Source organism: Camelus dromedarius, chromosome 27 (genome assembly GCF_036321535.1).
Source record: "Camelus dromedarius isolate mCamDro1 chromosome 27, mCamDro1.pat, whole genome shotgun sequence".
In the NCBI taxonomy this organism is placed as follows: Eukaryota; Metazoa; Chordata; class Mammalia; order Artiodactyla; family Camelidae; genus Camelus; species Camelus dromedarius.
The window spans coordinates 6,490,167-6,504,325 of NC_087462.1; the positions used below are offsets into that span (position 1 = coordinate 6,490,167).

General features: G+C 57.8%; 1 protein-coding gene across 1 annotated transcript; it reads right to left on the bottom strand.

Annotated features, from left to right (window-relative positions):
- Positions 1 to 1,189: 1,189 nt before the first annotated feature.
- On the bottom strand, positions 1,190 to 12,978 carry PIN1 (peptidylprolyl cis/trans isomerase, NIMA-interacting 1). Its single transcript, XM_031437325.2, has 4 exons — positions 12,851 to 12,978; positions 10,641 to 10,853; positions 2,725 to 2,835; positions 1,190 to 1,813 (listed from the first exon to the last, which is right to left on the bottom strand). The coding sequence occupies exons 1-4, from the start codon at positions 12,906 to 12,908 to the stop codon at positions 1,704 to 1,706; spliced, it is 492 nt and encodes a 163-aa protein (XP_031293185.1). The 5' UTR covers positions 12,909 to 12,978; the 3' UTR covers positions 1,190 to 1,703.
- Positions 12,979 to 14,159: the final 1,181 nt, after the last annotated feature.

Here is a 14,159-nt window from a genome sequence, read left to right on the forward strand (position 1 = left end):
TGCATTGCTCCCCCAACCCCACAGAAAGGCTGGTGCAGACAGCGGGGCTGCTGCCTGTCTCGTGGCCCCCACAGGCGGTGGGAGAAGATTCTGTCTGGAGGTGCAGCCAAACAGCCACTCTCCCCAGCCCACCAGGGCTGGGAAGAAACTCATTAAACCTTCCTAATGACAAACACTCCGGCAGGCGGCAGGCAGAGAGCGATTGCTCCGGAAACTGGCCAGATGGGAGATGGCCCAGGTGACTGTTTATGAGACTCAGGACTTTATTAGAGACTCATCTTTGGGGGGAGGGGAGGCTCCTTTGGGGTCAGGCCAAGCAGGGCTTTATTTTACTCAGGTCCCCAAGCCCTGCTAGCTCGCCACCCCCGTGATCTGGGCTGGTCCCCATAAAGTGAGGGTCAGGGCGGCATAACCGACTCTCTAACGGCCCCACAAACCCCTGGATTGAACTCTGAGCCCCGAGCCCAGGCCCTGGCCCAGGGGCAGCTTTGAGGTGATGGAGAACATAAGGGCCACATGCACCGCCCCCAACAGAAGAGGAGGGAAAGCTCACCACCTTCTCTGCACCTGCCACAGGATTCCCTCTGCTCCTTGACAGCCCCTTCCCCCGCCATGTTCCAGCGCAGGGCCTCCCTCCCTCCCAGGGCTGGGCAGGATCCCTGTTCTCAGAGGTGCACAGCAGTGGCCCTCCTCCCCTCCAGGTTGCCCCCCTGTTGCCATGGTAACAGCATCTGCAGAGGTGGCAGGACCCAGGCACAACCTGCCAGGGGCGCTTATGGTGACAGGGAAGCAGGCATCAGGGCATCATTTGTTCTAACTGAAGTGGCCCATGTTGTGGTGGGAGTGGGTGGGGGGCTGGGCCAAGAGCACCCCAGGCAGAGGGATTCCAATCTGGCTCTCGGAGGATCCCTGCTCCACCCTTACCCGCTGAATCCAGAGCTGTGTGGCCAGGGACCTGGCATTTTCGTTCTTTTAACACCCAAGTTTGAGGATCCCTGGTGCTGAATAGTGCCCACTTCCCCGAGAGACGCTGCTGCTGGGATGCCCCCAAGCCCAGGATGCAGAGAGGCTTCTCAAGGCGGAAACGCAGCCTGGACCCTTGGACACCAGGGATGGCAGGAGATGATCGCTCCCCAGTCACAACCACCTCACCTCAGCAGGGTGGAAATGAGAGGCAGGACAGCAGAGCAGTGGTTCCAGATTTAATCGAGGGTGGGGAGGGTGCCGCACTGCCGCCAAGAGGGCCCAAAGCGGCGGCAGCCTGGGCCCCACGCGGAGTGTTTGCATTTTGCGATTGAACAGAGGAGCATGGCATATCAGAAAGTACTCAAGGCCCTCCTGCCCCCAGCGTGGCCCTGGGGGCTACAGGGCCGGCTCAGCTAACTAGGCCTTCTCTTTGGGGCAGGTCACCCCCACCCCTGGGTCTGGGAGCCCTGGGAGCCTCCCTACCCTGCTGCCCTTCCAAAGTCAGTTCCTAAAGGGGAGGGCAGTCTGGCGGGGACAGCCCTGACCAGGGCGGACAGGGAGCCCCCAGTGATGAAAAGCCCCCCCTCCCAGACATTTTGGGATCAATAAATACTGTGTGACATCAGCAGGGAGGGGTACCCACTGGCCTGCCAGCAGCAGGGAGCAGAATCTGCGGGCCCAGCCACCCTGTCCCGCCCCATCCCACCCCGGAGGCCAGGCCCAGGCACCCACACCCCTCACTCCGTGCGCAGGATGATGTGGATGCCGGAATCTGTGAACACGGGCCCACTCATCTCCCCCGTCCGCAGCGCAAAAGAGGCATCTTCAAATGGCTTCTGCATCTGACCTGCGAAAGCAGGAGGGATGGTGTGTGTGTGAGAGGGGGGTCAAGACCTGGGCCGCAGGCCAGGACCAGGCAGGCCGGGCAGATGGGGCTCCCACCAGATCATCCATTCGAACTCATCTGTCATGCAGTTTATAGCCTTGTCACAGTGCCAAGCTGCAGCCCAGCTGGGGGCGGCGGGGCCATTAAGGAGGCCCTGGGAAGCCTGAGGACAGCATGAGGGATGGCAGGCAGAGCAGCTGCCTCCGCTGCGCACTTAGAGATGCATGTTAGTGATGAACTGGTCTCCCTGGGCCCGGTTCCCAGCCTCTGCCACATCACCTGTTCCTCCTGCCTCCGGGGGCAGATGGGCAGCCCACAGCCCCATGATGGCTCCCCAACACCCCTCTACCCATCCTGGGCCCCTCCCTGGTGCTCTGTAGACCCCAGGGATGGAGGGGGAAGGAGGCAGTGGCTTGGTCCCCTCTACTCCCTTTCCATAACCCCAATGGGGGAGGCCTGAACTCAGGGCTGCTGATCTCCCCTCGCCCCTGGCTTCCCCATCCATGAGGGTGTTCAGGGGATTCCAGGGGACATGCCCTGGGGCTTTCAGGGGCCTCAGCCTTATACTTCCAACTGGAGAAAAGGGAAATGGCAGCAAGCACCCACCTTCCTGGGCCTGTGATGGGACAACTGAGCAGACAGTCACACAGAACGACTCCCCACCCCAAGAGAGAAGGCCACCCAGGAGAAGGCTCTGCAGCCACCCGCCCCAGCAGGGCACCTCTGAAGCCTGAGGGAGGGGCTGTGCTGCCACCTGGTGGACCCTGAAGGCCTGTGCGACAGGGGCCACCCTTCCCACTCTCTAGGTTGGGGGGGCGGGTGCTGGTTCAGAGGATCCCGCCAGGGTTTGATGGGGCCCCTTCCTTGCGCACCTCTGCTGAAGGCACCCAGGTCTCCCCTGGCCTTGGCGGAGCTGCAGTCGCTGAACTGTGAGGCCAGAGACTCAAAGTCCTCTTCTCCCGACTTGATCTTCTGGATGTAGCCTGTAGTGGGACACACGGGGGACCTCCACGTCAGGGGCGGGGCGGGGCAGAGGGCTCCAAGGAGGGCTTCCCTCCACGCAGAAAGGAGCGGTGCACTACCCCCTGCCAGACCGCGTGCGCATGCGCGCACCTGCGCAGTCGCGTCTGGAGCCCACGCACCCCGGAAGTGGGGCCGTTTACAGTGCTCGCGGCCCGAGACCCTGCGGTGACCACAACAGCCAGCTGGTCTCACACCCCCATTCCGTCATTCTCTCCCCAAACACACCATGAACACAGCATGGTCTCTTCCTACCCCCTACACCTACTTTGAGAGAGACTCTACCTCCACGCCGTTGGGGAGGACGGCAGAAGACAGGACAGATATTAAAAAGGGACACAGGGACCCAGGGGCCCCCAAGAGCCCCAGGGCAGTGGTAGGAAAGTGTTCTAAAAGCTTCTAGGAGAAAGGCAAGAGGCTAGGGAATAAGCCCAGCTCTGCCGCAGGAGACGGCAGGGTCCTCAGCCCGTGGGCCTCAGTTGTTCCATCTCAAAAGTCTGAGAAGGGCCGGGGCCACTTACTGGGGCATGGTGAAGAGACCGAGAGGCGCGCAGCCTGGCTGCGGCTCGGGGAGGCAGGCATGTCATTCCCACGGTCTGCGCCCCCGGGGCAGCTGACACGGCTCTTTCCTCAGCTGCCCGGACAGCGTGTGTTGGCAGTGCACCAGATTCACCCTCCGTGCCGCCCAAACTGTCCCCGTGGAGTACTGGTTCTCCCTGGAGGGACAGGGAGGCTGGGCCGATGGGACGGAAGGAAAAGGATGACTGAGAAGGTCTCCCAGCAGAGGGCCGCCAGGGGGCAGCACCGAGCGTCCGTGTGACTGGCGTTTGCGGAGCGAAGAGCGCAGGAGAACCCTGTGTATGTAGGGTAGGGTAGAGCTGCCTGCCGCTCTCCTGAGACCAGGCAGGAGTCCTTGGAGCAGGAGCCCATCCTGTCCTCCCCAGACCGCCACTGGAACAGTTCCTCGCCTCGCGCTGGGCCCTCACGGCTTTCCCCACAGCTGCTCTCCCGGTGGCATCCTCCCTGAGGCCCCTGGGGGAACCCAAGACCAGGCAACCTACCCAGCTTAGTGATGGGCCACCAGCCCACCTTGGGTGGGGGGAGCACCCTGTCACACCTGTCGGTGGGTTTCTGAACACCACTGTGACACTCCCCCGTTGCTCCTGTCTGACCTAAACCAGGCTGTGACATGCCTGGGACGTGTCTGAGCAGCACAGGGGCACTGCTGATTAATATACCTGGTACTCCGAGGCGCAGACACCCAGCCAGGGCCATGTGAACTCTGGGCCGGTGCAAACTTCACCCACCGACTCCTGTCTGACCTGTGTCACTGTAATCCATCCTCCTGGGACTGCAGTCGAAGTGGCATGACCGTGACAGCACACCTGTCACTCCTATCTCGCTGCACGTCACAGCAGCAACCGCATGTCCCGGTGTGTCTGCTTGGCTGCTTCCACAGCTGTGCCGGTAACCCCTGCCCTCCCCGTGTCCCTGTCACTCTCATCCCATCTGACCATCCCTTTAACTCTGAGCCTCAACCATTAGTCATCTGCCAGCAGGCTGCAGGGACTCGCAACCCAGTGCCCAGCACAGAGACACCTTGACAAACCGCACTTGCTGCCACCATTCTGTTCTCCCTTCCATGCGGGCTGTGCCACCCGGTGAGGGGGCTGCCCCTACTGCTCTCTGATCTGCCCATCCCTGGTCCTCCTCGCCTGTGCCTCTCAGTCTGCGCTGGCCACCACCCTGATGTGCTGCGTGGTCCAATAGGCTCTCAGATTCGACACAAGCCCCACCCTCTGTGGACAGCACACTGTGGTAGCTTCTGCCTAACACCCTGGTGTGCTCTGAACACATCCCCCTGGGGCTGCCGGGGACCCCTGTACCAGATGCATCCATGGGTGACTCTGATCTGAGCCGGATGTCACTAGGATACCTCCTCGACCTCTTCCTCTCCCTGGACTTCCGCTCATCTCTCGGCCTCACCCGAGCAGCACCAAGATTACCTCCTCCTCTCTCTTCTGTCGGGACCTCAGTAGCACCAGCCAGCGACTCCTTAGTGCACAGCACCTGCCCCTCATGTACCTGCCTGCCTCCAGAAGGCACACCTGCCCACACGTGCCCAGCACCTGGGGAGCCAGGCCCAGCCCTGAGCCCTGTACAAGCACCCGTTTGCTGTATCCTCTAGCAGCTGAGGCTGGGGGCACAGCCACATGGATCCCCGAGACCAGATGGCCTGGCCAAGGTGCACCCACAGCGTGTGCGTGCGAGCAACAGCAGCCTGAAAACCAAGTACGAGCCAGGCTTCTGCCCCTCACAGCACTCAAATCTTCCTCTGACCAGCCAGCTGTCTCAGAAAACATTCTGCTTAGATGAGAGACTGATATAAATTAAAACAACAAAAACAATGCTTCCTTCTGAAGCTCCTCTTTAAGAGGCGGACCTTCAGGGGTCTGGCCACAAGCCGAGATGCAAGGCTACGTTCAGACCCCTGTGTGTCCCAGCTCAGCCCCTGCCCCTCCCCCGCCATGATGTCCCTCCCAGTCCTCCCCTGCCCCCTGCTACCTCTCGGCCTTTGCTTAAACATCTCTTCCTGCCTGAAGCTCAGCTGCTGTCCCCTGGTCTCACCCAGGGGTCTTCCCTAAGACCATACGAGGTGAGGAACCTCCCCGGGCCCGGCACTGACCACTGTCTTATTTGTGTGTCTGCTGCCACCGCATTTGGGGAGAGCAGGGGCTGGGCTGGCCTTGCTCACTGCCGTGTCCCCAGCCCCCAGTGCTGCGCACAGAACAGGTGCTCACTAATGCTGAAGGGAATCGTGAATAAATGAGACAGAAACAGGCCACGGTGAAAGAGCGGAGGGCTCCCCGCTGGGCTCTGTAGGCAGCAATGCTGGAACCTCATGCCTTTTTTTCCATGAATATGAACCTCAGGTTCAAAGGCTGAAGAGGAGGCAGGAGGGCAGTGCAAAGCAGACCCCCTGGCCTGTTCCCAGCAAAGCCCTGCCTCGCCCGACCATCCACACCCCTCGCCCAGACAGTGTCCATCCAACTCTCATCTGATGGGGCTCCGGCCAGGTTCTGTTGAGAGATAGGCAGACTGAGGGGCAGCTTGCAAGGAGCTCCCAGGCTGGAGCAGGGACCGACCACCTGCTTCTGGGAGCCCAGGAGCCCCTGAAACTGGATATGCGACAGAATGGCAACTGTCTCTAGCAGCTGAGGCTGAGAAGGATGGATCGGGACCCCAGCTGCTGTGTTCAGACCCCAGCTCTCCCAATCCTGAGCTTGGAGACCTGGATAGGTGACTTTGTCTCCTAGCCTCACTTGCACAGTCTGTAAAATGGGCTAATTCTGCCCTGGGAGGGCTGCTGTGAAGAGTAAAGGGGTTACTGCCAGGATGGCACCTGGCACAGAGCGAGCCCCAGACAGTTACTGGCTGTCAGTCCACAGAAAACGGGCTCAAAGTCTGTGTCCCTCCAAAATTTGTATGTTGAAGCCCTAACCCCCAATGTGATGATGTTTGGAGACACGGCCTTTACAGAAGTGATTAAGGTTAAATGAGGTTATAAGGGAGAGGACCTGATTTGATAGGATTAGTGTCCTTTTAAGACTAGACCCCAAAAAGTTCTCTCTTCCACCACCACATGCACTGAGCCCACAGAAGGCGGCCGTCTGCAAACCAAGGAGAGAGGCCTCAGAAGTAACCAAACCTATTGACATTGTGATCTTGGACTTTTAGCCTCCAGAACTATGAGATATAAATGTCCATTGTCTGAGCCATCCCTCCCTGGTTGTAGCAGCCTGAGTTAATCCACAATAATTGTTTCAGGGAAAGTGAGTGAACAAATGGAGTGGTCTCTGACTCCAAAAAGGTTTAGAGACCAACTAGGGAAGAGGCCTGGAAAGGGAAAAAGGTGACAGGATGAGGCCTGCCTTCTCTGAAGACCCAAATTCCTGCAGGCAGTGCCCAGAAAGACCTGAGATCCAGCCTGAAGCCAGCAGGCTGAAGCCACTGACCTTGGGTGGGGACACTCAGCCAAAGGCACTCACTGACCCTCAGACCCTGGGCACAGGTACATGCAGGGGACTGCAGCTCACACCAGGGTCTCACTGGGACCCTCAGGCTCTGGGCACATGGGGATGGAGGGAGGGAAGCAGGCAGGGAGGGCTTCTCCAGGGCCTGGCTTCCTTAGACAAGGACACCGGCAATGACAGGCCGCCGGTCCCCAGATCCCTGACAAGCCTCTGGCCGCAGCCCAGCTGCTGCAGAGGCACTGATGCTGGGAAAAGGCGCCTCAGCAGAAAATGTGGACACACTAGTTTTCACTGTGGGCAGCCTGTCCCCTTAGGGCAACCAGAAGCACGGGATCTAAATGGGTGCTGGTGAGACTCCGGGCCGGGCTGCCAGCTGTGGAGTGTGCTGTCCAAATCCTGATCACCTAGAACAAGCCCGTGATGAGAACGGGGGAGGGGGGGACATGACATCCACTTTTACCGAGAGAAACCACGCCCAGATGCCCAGAGCTGGCTGATGTGGCTGGTTACCAAGTGCGCCGCGGCCCAGGCCATCTCGAGGGGGCCTGCCTCGGCCCCATCTCAGGACACTGAACAAAACAATGGGCCAGGGACATCTGAGGGTCTGCACGCTGAGCCCACCAGGCCCGCCACATCCTCACCCAGAGCTCTACTCACACTGGCCCCAGGGAAGCAGCAGGGGCTGCTGGTGAGCAGAGGCCTCGTCCTGACCACAGCCCTCACCACACATGCCTGGAATACTGGGCTCAAGGCTCTGCTGTAGAGACAGCGAGCAGCGGACTCTGAGCCCATCACCCTGCTGAACATTCAGTTCTGGGGGGTCCAAATCTCTCTGGCCACCCTGTCCCCATTCTCCAGATGTGGTGACTGAGGCTTTGAGAATGCAGGCACTTGCTCGAGGCCACACGGCTGACACCGAGATCCATCTCTGTGTGAGTCCAGGGTGGGCCACCCTGGTTCTGAACTTACCCTACCCCTGCCCATCTAAGCCGTCAGCCAGTCCTCCTGATTCTGCCTCCTAAACATCTCTAGGATCTACCCAACCCACTTCCTTCTTGCCCCAAGTTCAAGTCAGTGTTCCTAGCTGCAATGCCTCCCACGGCTTCCACCAGGCCCTCTGGCACAGGCAGGCGAGTCACACCCCTGCTAACACTCCCGAGTGTGCACTGTCTTATGGCTAGGCCCCGGCTGCTTAGTGGGCATACCCCTGGCACCCCTTCCTAAGACCTCAGTGGACCTCAGCACCCCCAGGCTCCCACTACAGTGTCAGCCCCACCAGACAGGCTCTGCCTGTCCATCCTAGAGACAGGGTGAGGGGCACCCTCACCTACCACTCCCAGGCAGTCCCCACCGCCCAACGACTTTCTTTCCAAGTGATGCTCAGATATCCCAGGGCCCATCTGCCTCGGCCTCCTGTCATCTCTGGGCTGTCCCAAGGGTTTCTGTCTCTGGCCTGGCTGCTCGGCTGAATCTAGGCCTTCCCACACTTGCCTCCCCAGTGTCTCTTTCTTGGGCCCTCAGATTTAGTGAGTACCCCTACAGACTGGGCCTCTTCCCAAGTCCCCTTGACCAGTGATACCACCTCCTGCCACTCAATGTTCAAATGCCTATCACCTCCTGCTCACTCTTGAGTGGTCTGTAAGCCTCAGAACAGGGACCCCTTGAGCTAGAGGACGAAGAGGTCATCTCGTGATTTTCTCTGGGCTTCCCACCACTTCCTCTTCCCTTGGGGCAGCCAGACCCCGCCCATCACTCACAGTTCTCTGCTGGTCCCCGCCAGCCGGGGCCCTGGCCCATCACATGCCAGCCACATGGCTCTTTCCTAAAAGCCAGTGCTGCAGGGCCCCTCTCCCCATCACACGTGGCCATGTGTTTCCTGCTGTCTCCAGGAAAGGACCTCGACTCTTGGCTTCACTTGGGGCCCTGTTCAACCTGGCCAGGATCTTCCCTTGAAGGGTCTCCCCCGCTTCAGTCCCCTGTACAGCCTCCCCCTTAGCCGAGGCGACAGCCCAGCCCCAAGCCTTTATTTCTGCTGCTTCCTCTGCCAGAAACCCTTCTCACTTTCTATTGCTTCATGAAGCAAAGCTGTGAGCGCTACCAGGCTTTGTGTTGGGTGGTGGGAACACAGTGGGGAAAGAGACAGAGCAAGCCTCTGCCCTCACAGAGCTCAGGAGGCAAGCTCTTTTCATTTGCCTTCAAGGTTCTGTACAAGAACTCGGCTCCCCTCCACAATGCTAGGAGGTATGAAGTTATCGGGTGCCATTTGTTGTGCCAGACACTGTCTGGGGTGTATGGGTCTGGGTGTAGGGGTGTGGAAGTAGTACCCTCCAGCCCATGCACTGGACCAGTGACGTGCTAGTAAAACCACAGCCAGTACTGATGGACTATGCTGGGCCTATGCTAATAACAGCCATCATAATGACCACCGGCAATTACAGAGCACTGACCAGATGCCGGGTGCTGATATTCATGCTTTACTGCCTGAGGTCGGAGTCCTCACAACTACCCCATGAGGTGGATCCTACTATCATAATACTAATTTTACAGGTGAAAAGAATGAAGCTCAGAGATGTTGTGTAACCTCCTCAAGGTCACACAGCCAGGACCTGGCAGAGGTGGGTGGGAACTCAGGCTGTTTAGGCCTGGGATCTCTGGTGAGGGAGGCCAAGTGGAAGATGACAGCCCATGTACAACCTAGACCAGCACTGTCTGACAAAGCGCGCTGCAAGGACAGAAATGTTCAAGATCTGCGTGGTCCAAGACGGCAGCTGCTAGCGACGTGTGGCAACTTAACAGTGCGGCCAGTGTGACTGAGGAACCAATCTTTAATATTACTTAATTTTAATTAATTTAAATGGAAATAACCACATGTAGGTAGTGGCGGCCACGGTGACCAGCTCTAGACCAGGGTGCTATGAACTGTGGCCCACGGGTCAAATCCTGCTGCTTTTGTAAATAAAGTTTTATTGGCACACAGCCTTGCCTATTTGTTTACATATTATCTCCGGCTGCTATGGAATTACAAAGCAGGATGGACAGAGACTGCACCACCTGCAAAACCTAAAATATTTACCATCTGGTCTTTTAAGAGAAGTTTGCCTATTGACTGCTGCTCTAGACTGTGGAGGAAACACAGAAAAGAGCAAGGAACAGCCTCCTCGTTCAGGAAAGAATTAATTCACTGACTGGACTGCCGGCTAGTTCTAATGCTGCTACCTTTCCACCCTCCCTCCTGACCTGTCCACATGTGCCCCAGGACCCTTGACGATACTGCTCTTGAGGATACCTCCCACTGACTGGGGCCCACTGTGTGCCCCGCACTGTCTCAGCTCACTGAATTTTCACAATGGCCCTCACGTGTAGGTATGTGATGATGCCCATTTCACAGAGGTGAAAATTGAGACTCAAGGAGGCGATGTGAATCCCCCAAGGTCAAGGAGCTAACAGGGGCATAGCAATCATCTGAACCTAGGTCTGCTGGCCCCAAGGGTGGGTCTTCCCCACCTACCCTACCCTGGCTTACCCTCAAATACCAGGTAGAATGGAAAAGGAGAGGCAGTCATGTGAGCCAGGTTCATGGCACGAACTGGCACTTCTGGGTCAGCCAAGGCCACCCCGATAGCTGAGCAGGCTGGGGTGGAGGGTCTGGTGTGATTTCTACAAGGCCTGCTCTGGCCCCTGGGGAGAAGGACCTCTTCCCATCCACCCCAGACCCTGCCTCCAGCTCTGCTCACCGTTGATCAGCTCCAGGGCCTCCTCCTTGGTCCGGGTGATCTTCTCCTGTCGCCAGGACGAGGGCCGCCTTGACTGGCTGTGCTTGACTAGCAGGTGTGAGCAGCGGACCCTGGTGGGCTCCCCTTGGCCATTTTTGCCGCCGCCACTGCTGTTGCCACTTGGCCGCTCCCACTGGCTGGCGTTAGTGATGTGATTGAAGTAGTACACCCGGCCTGGAAGAGGGGCAAGCGGGATTCAGCTGGGACCTGCTCAGAGGACCCCACCAGGAGGCCACGATCAGGGACTGGCCAACAAGATGCCTTCATTCAGCATAACCACTGTGGTCCACCAGGCCTCAGGGAGCTAACATTCTAGGTGTGGGCAGACAGACACCAAACAAGCAGATAAGACAACATTACAACTGCCATCATAAATAAGTTCCAGGGGGAAAACAACCCAAGGTGAGGAAGAGAGGTAGCCTCAGGGACAGGGAGTGGTTCCAAGCACACATTCAGCAGCCAGACCACAGGCCCAAACCTGCCTCTGCCACTTACTCACTGTATGATCTACCTCCCTGGGGCCTCGGTTTTCTTACCAGTAAAGTGGAGATAACAGTACCTGCCTGCAGGGTTGTTGTAAGGACTGAACGGGTTTTCATCTGTAAAGTGCTTAGAATAGCACCTGGCATGCATTATGAGTGTGGGAGCTACTATTATCTCCATTTTATAGACCACAAAACTAAGCAACGTTTCCTGGGTGTCTACTCGGCTCCAGGTACAGGAGGGGGAGGCAGGAACTGCACCCAGGTGTATCAGACACAAAAGCTCTGCTCTTTCCCCCAGTGGTCAGTGCTGCAGGACTAGAGACCAGCACGACTGGGGGCTAGATGTTAACCAGAGACTTAGAGGCATGGAGTGAGGACTGGAAACAGGAAGCTTGAAGTAGGACCCAGTAGAGACAGGGTGTCATTCCAGAGGCTGAGAGTCTGTCTGGGTTACATGGAGGACTTGTGCCCAACCCAGTGAAGGGCTGGATGTCACCCAGGAGGAACACCGTCAGGGTTGAGTTGAGCAAAAATGGCACAAGGGGGTGCCCAGAATTGGGCAGAGCATGTGCTCTGTGCTGTGGGTCACAGTCACAGGCCCCAGCTGCAGCAGGGTGGGTGAAAGCTGAGCCACAGAGAGCGTCTAAAACCTTGGCAATGGGGATCTATCTGCTTAAATCTCAGTTTGCCCATCTGAAGAGTGAGGGTGAGGTGAGGGAATAAAAACAAACTTCATGGGGTTAATGTGGAGTCAATGAGGATGTATGCGAAGTGCTCACCAGAGCTCCTGGTGTTCCATCTATCGGAATTATTACTGCGACCATGATTACTGAGCTTTGGAGGCAGTGGAGGGAAATACCAGGCCTGCAGCTCAGCAGTCTGCAGTAACCAGAGCCAGAGGAGGCTCCGGAGTCAGACTGACTGGGTTCTAACCCCACCCCCACCTCCTGAAATGAATGACCTTGGGCGAGTTCCTTAAGTCTTCTGGCCTCAGTTTCCTCACCTGAAAAATGGGGGTAATAACTACCTACCTCCCAGAGTTGTGGCCATTCAGAGAAAACATACTTAAAACGCTTGGCATTGAGATAAACGTGACCTATTATTAATATCATGATTGGGGAAGGGCCTTAAATCGGCCCTCGGAGCACAGGGTCTATTCTCAGGCAGAATACCACCGCACGGATATCGCAGACTCAGAATTAGGTGTGGATGGCAGGCATGTTAGCAGGAGGAGGCTGTGGACCGAGGCCGAGCAACACCCCGAGGGCCACGCCCTGAGCATGGGGTTGGGGTGTCCTCCCCCTGGGGTGTCCCCGGGGCCCAGAAAGGTACAAAGACGTTCCTCTCGGATGTCAGGTGCATTAGGCCAAAAGGTGTCAGCCAGATCGGAAGGGCCAGGACCATCGCCCGGGGGTTGTGCCGCGGGATCACTATCCCCCTACCACCCCGGCAGCGCGCTGGGCCTCTCCGGCCTCTCCCCTTGCCTCAGTTTCCTCCGGATTCCCAGCTCCTCAGACTCGCAGCCCTCACGGGGCGGGCCGGGGCCGTTACCCGGGGACGACGCGGAGGAGCCAAGACCCCACGGGAATCGAGCGATCGAGCGGCAGCGCCGCGCCCGAGGGGCGAGCTCGAGCCCTGCTTCCGCGGGCCCGCGCGGCCCCGCCCCAGCCCCGACCCCCGCGGCACCTGAGCTGCGGCTCATGCGCTTCTCCCAGCCGGGCGGCAGCTTCTCCTCGTCCGCCATCTTCCCTCCTGCCGCAGCGCCCTCCGCTCCGCCTCCGCCGCGCCGCCTGTACCGCCCGCGCCCGCCCACCACCGCTGCCGATTGGCTGGGCCCGTCTCGCAACGGGGCCTGGCGACGACACTCATTCGGCACCCCAACTGTTCGGACTGGCTCTCTGGCTTCCTATTGAGCAAAAGCGGAGTGGGCGGGACCTCCCACAGTTTTTGCCAGGGCCCCGCCCCCGGCAGGCCTCACCCGGACCCCGCCCTCTTCCTTTCCTCGGCCCCCTCAGTGGTGGGAAAAGGACGCGAGCCCGCCTTCTCAACGCTCTTTGGCGAGCTTCAAAGAAGTTCCAGCCCCTCCTTTACGTCCTTCGCCCGAAAGCCCATCCAATTGGCTACTGCAGCGGCAATTCCCGCCTTCCTAAGCCTTACCCGGAGAGCCGCAGCCCCCTATACGGAAGTGTCTGGCTCGTGTGGAAGAAACCGCAGCCGAGGTGGTTCTTGGAAGAGGCGGGGCTGTTGCCATAGCAACCCAGTTACCTTGGCGATGAACAGCTAAGAACCCTGGGGCCTAAATTTGGCTTCTTCATCCTCCCTCTCCCCACCTGTTTCCTCCTGATGTCCAAAGCTAGTCCACCCCCTTTTAATTTTTTGTGCAAATCCAATTCCCTATGTAACTGACCCAAACACCTGCTTCCTTTGGAATCTACTTTATTCCATCTCAGTCTGGCTCCTGCCTCAGTCCTGGTTGACTGGTAGGTGTTGACACTGCAATTCAGATGGGGACATAGGGGGTGGCGCGAGTGGGAGAATGGTGAGCTCAGTTTGATCCAATTTAAAATTAAGCGTGTGTCACTAGTAGGACACTTGAAAAGATGGTTGGAGACCTACAGCTGGAGATAGATGTGGGAGTCAAGACACCAACAGGGAGGAGTTCTATTGCAGTTCATCTATAAAGGTCTACGTAGCATAGACCCTTATGTAACTGTTAAAAAGAATTGAGGTGCAGTGACATGAAACACAGGGAAACATGTCTATAATAAATTATAGAGGCAGGATGCGGTAGAAGATTAAGAGCATTCAGGAGCCACATTGCTTTGGGTTCAAAGCCTGGCTCTACCATTTGCTATGACCTTGAACAAACTGCTTAACCTCTGCATTTCAGCTTCTCCATCTGCAAAAAGAGGAAATATCTCATAAACACCTTGGCTGTAAAGATTACATGAATTAATGTACATAAAGTGCTCAAAAACAGTGTTTGGTCCATAGC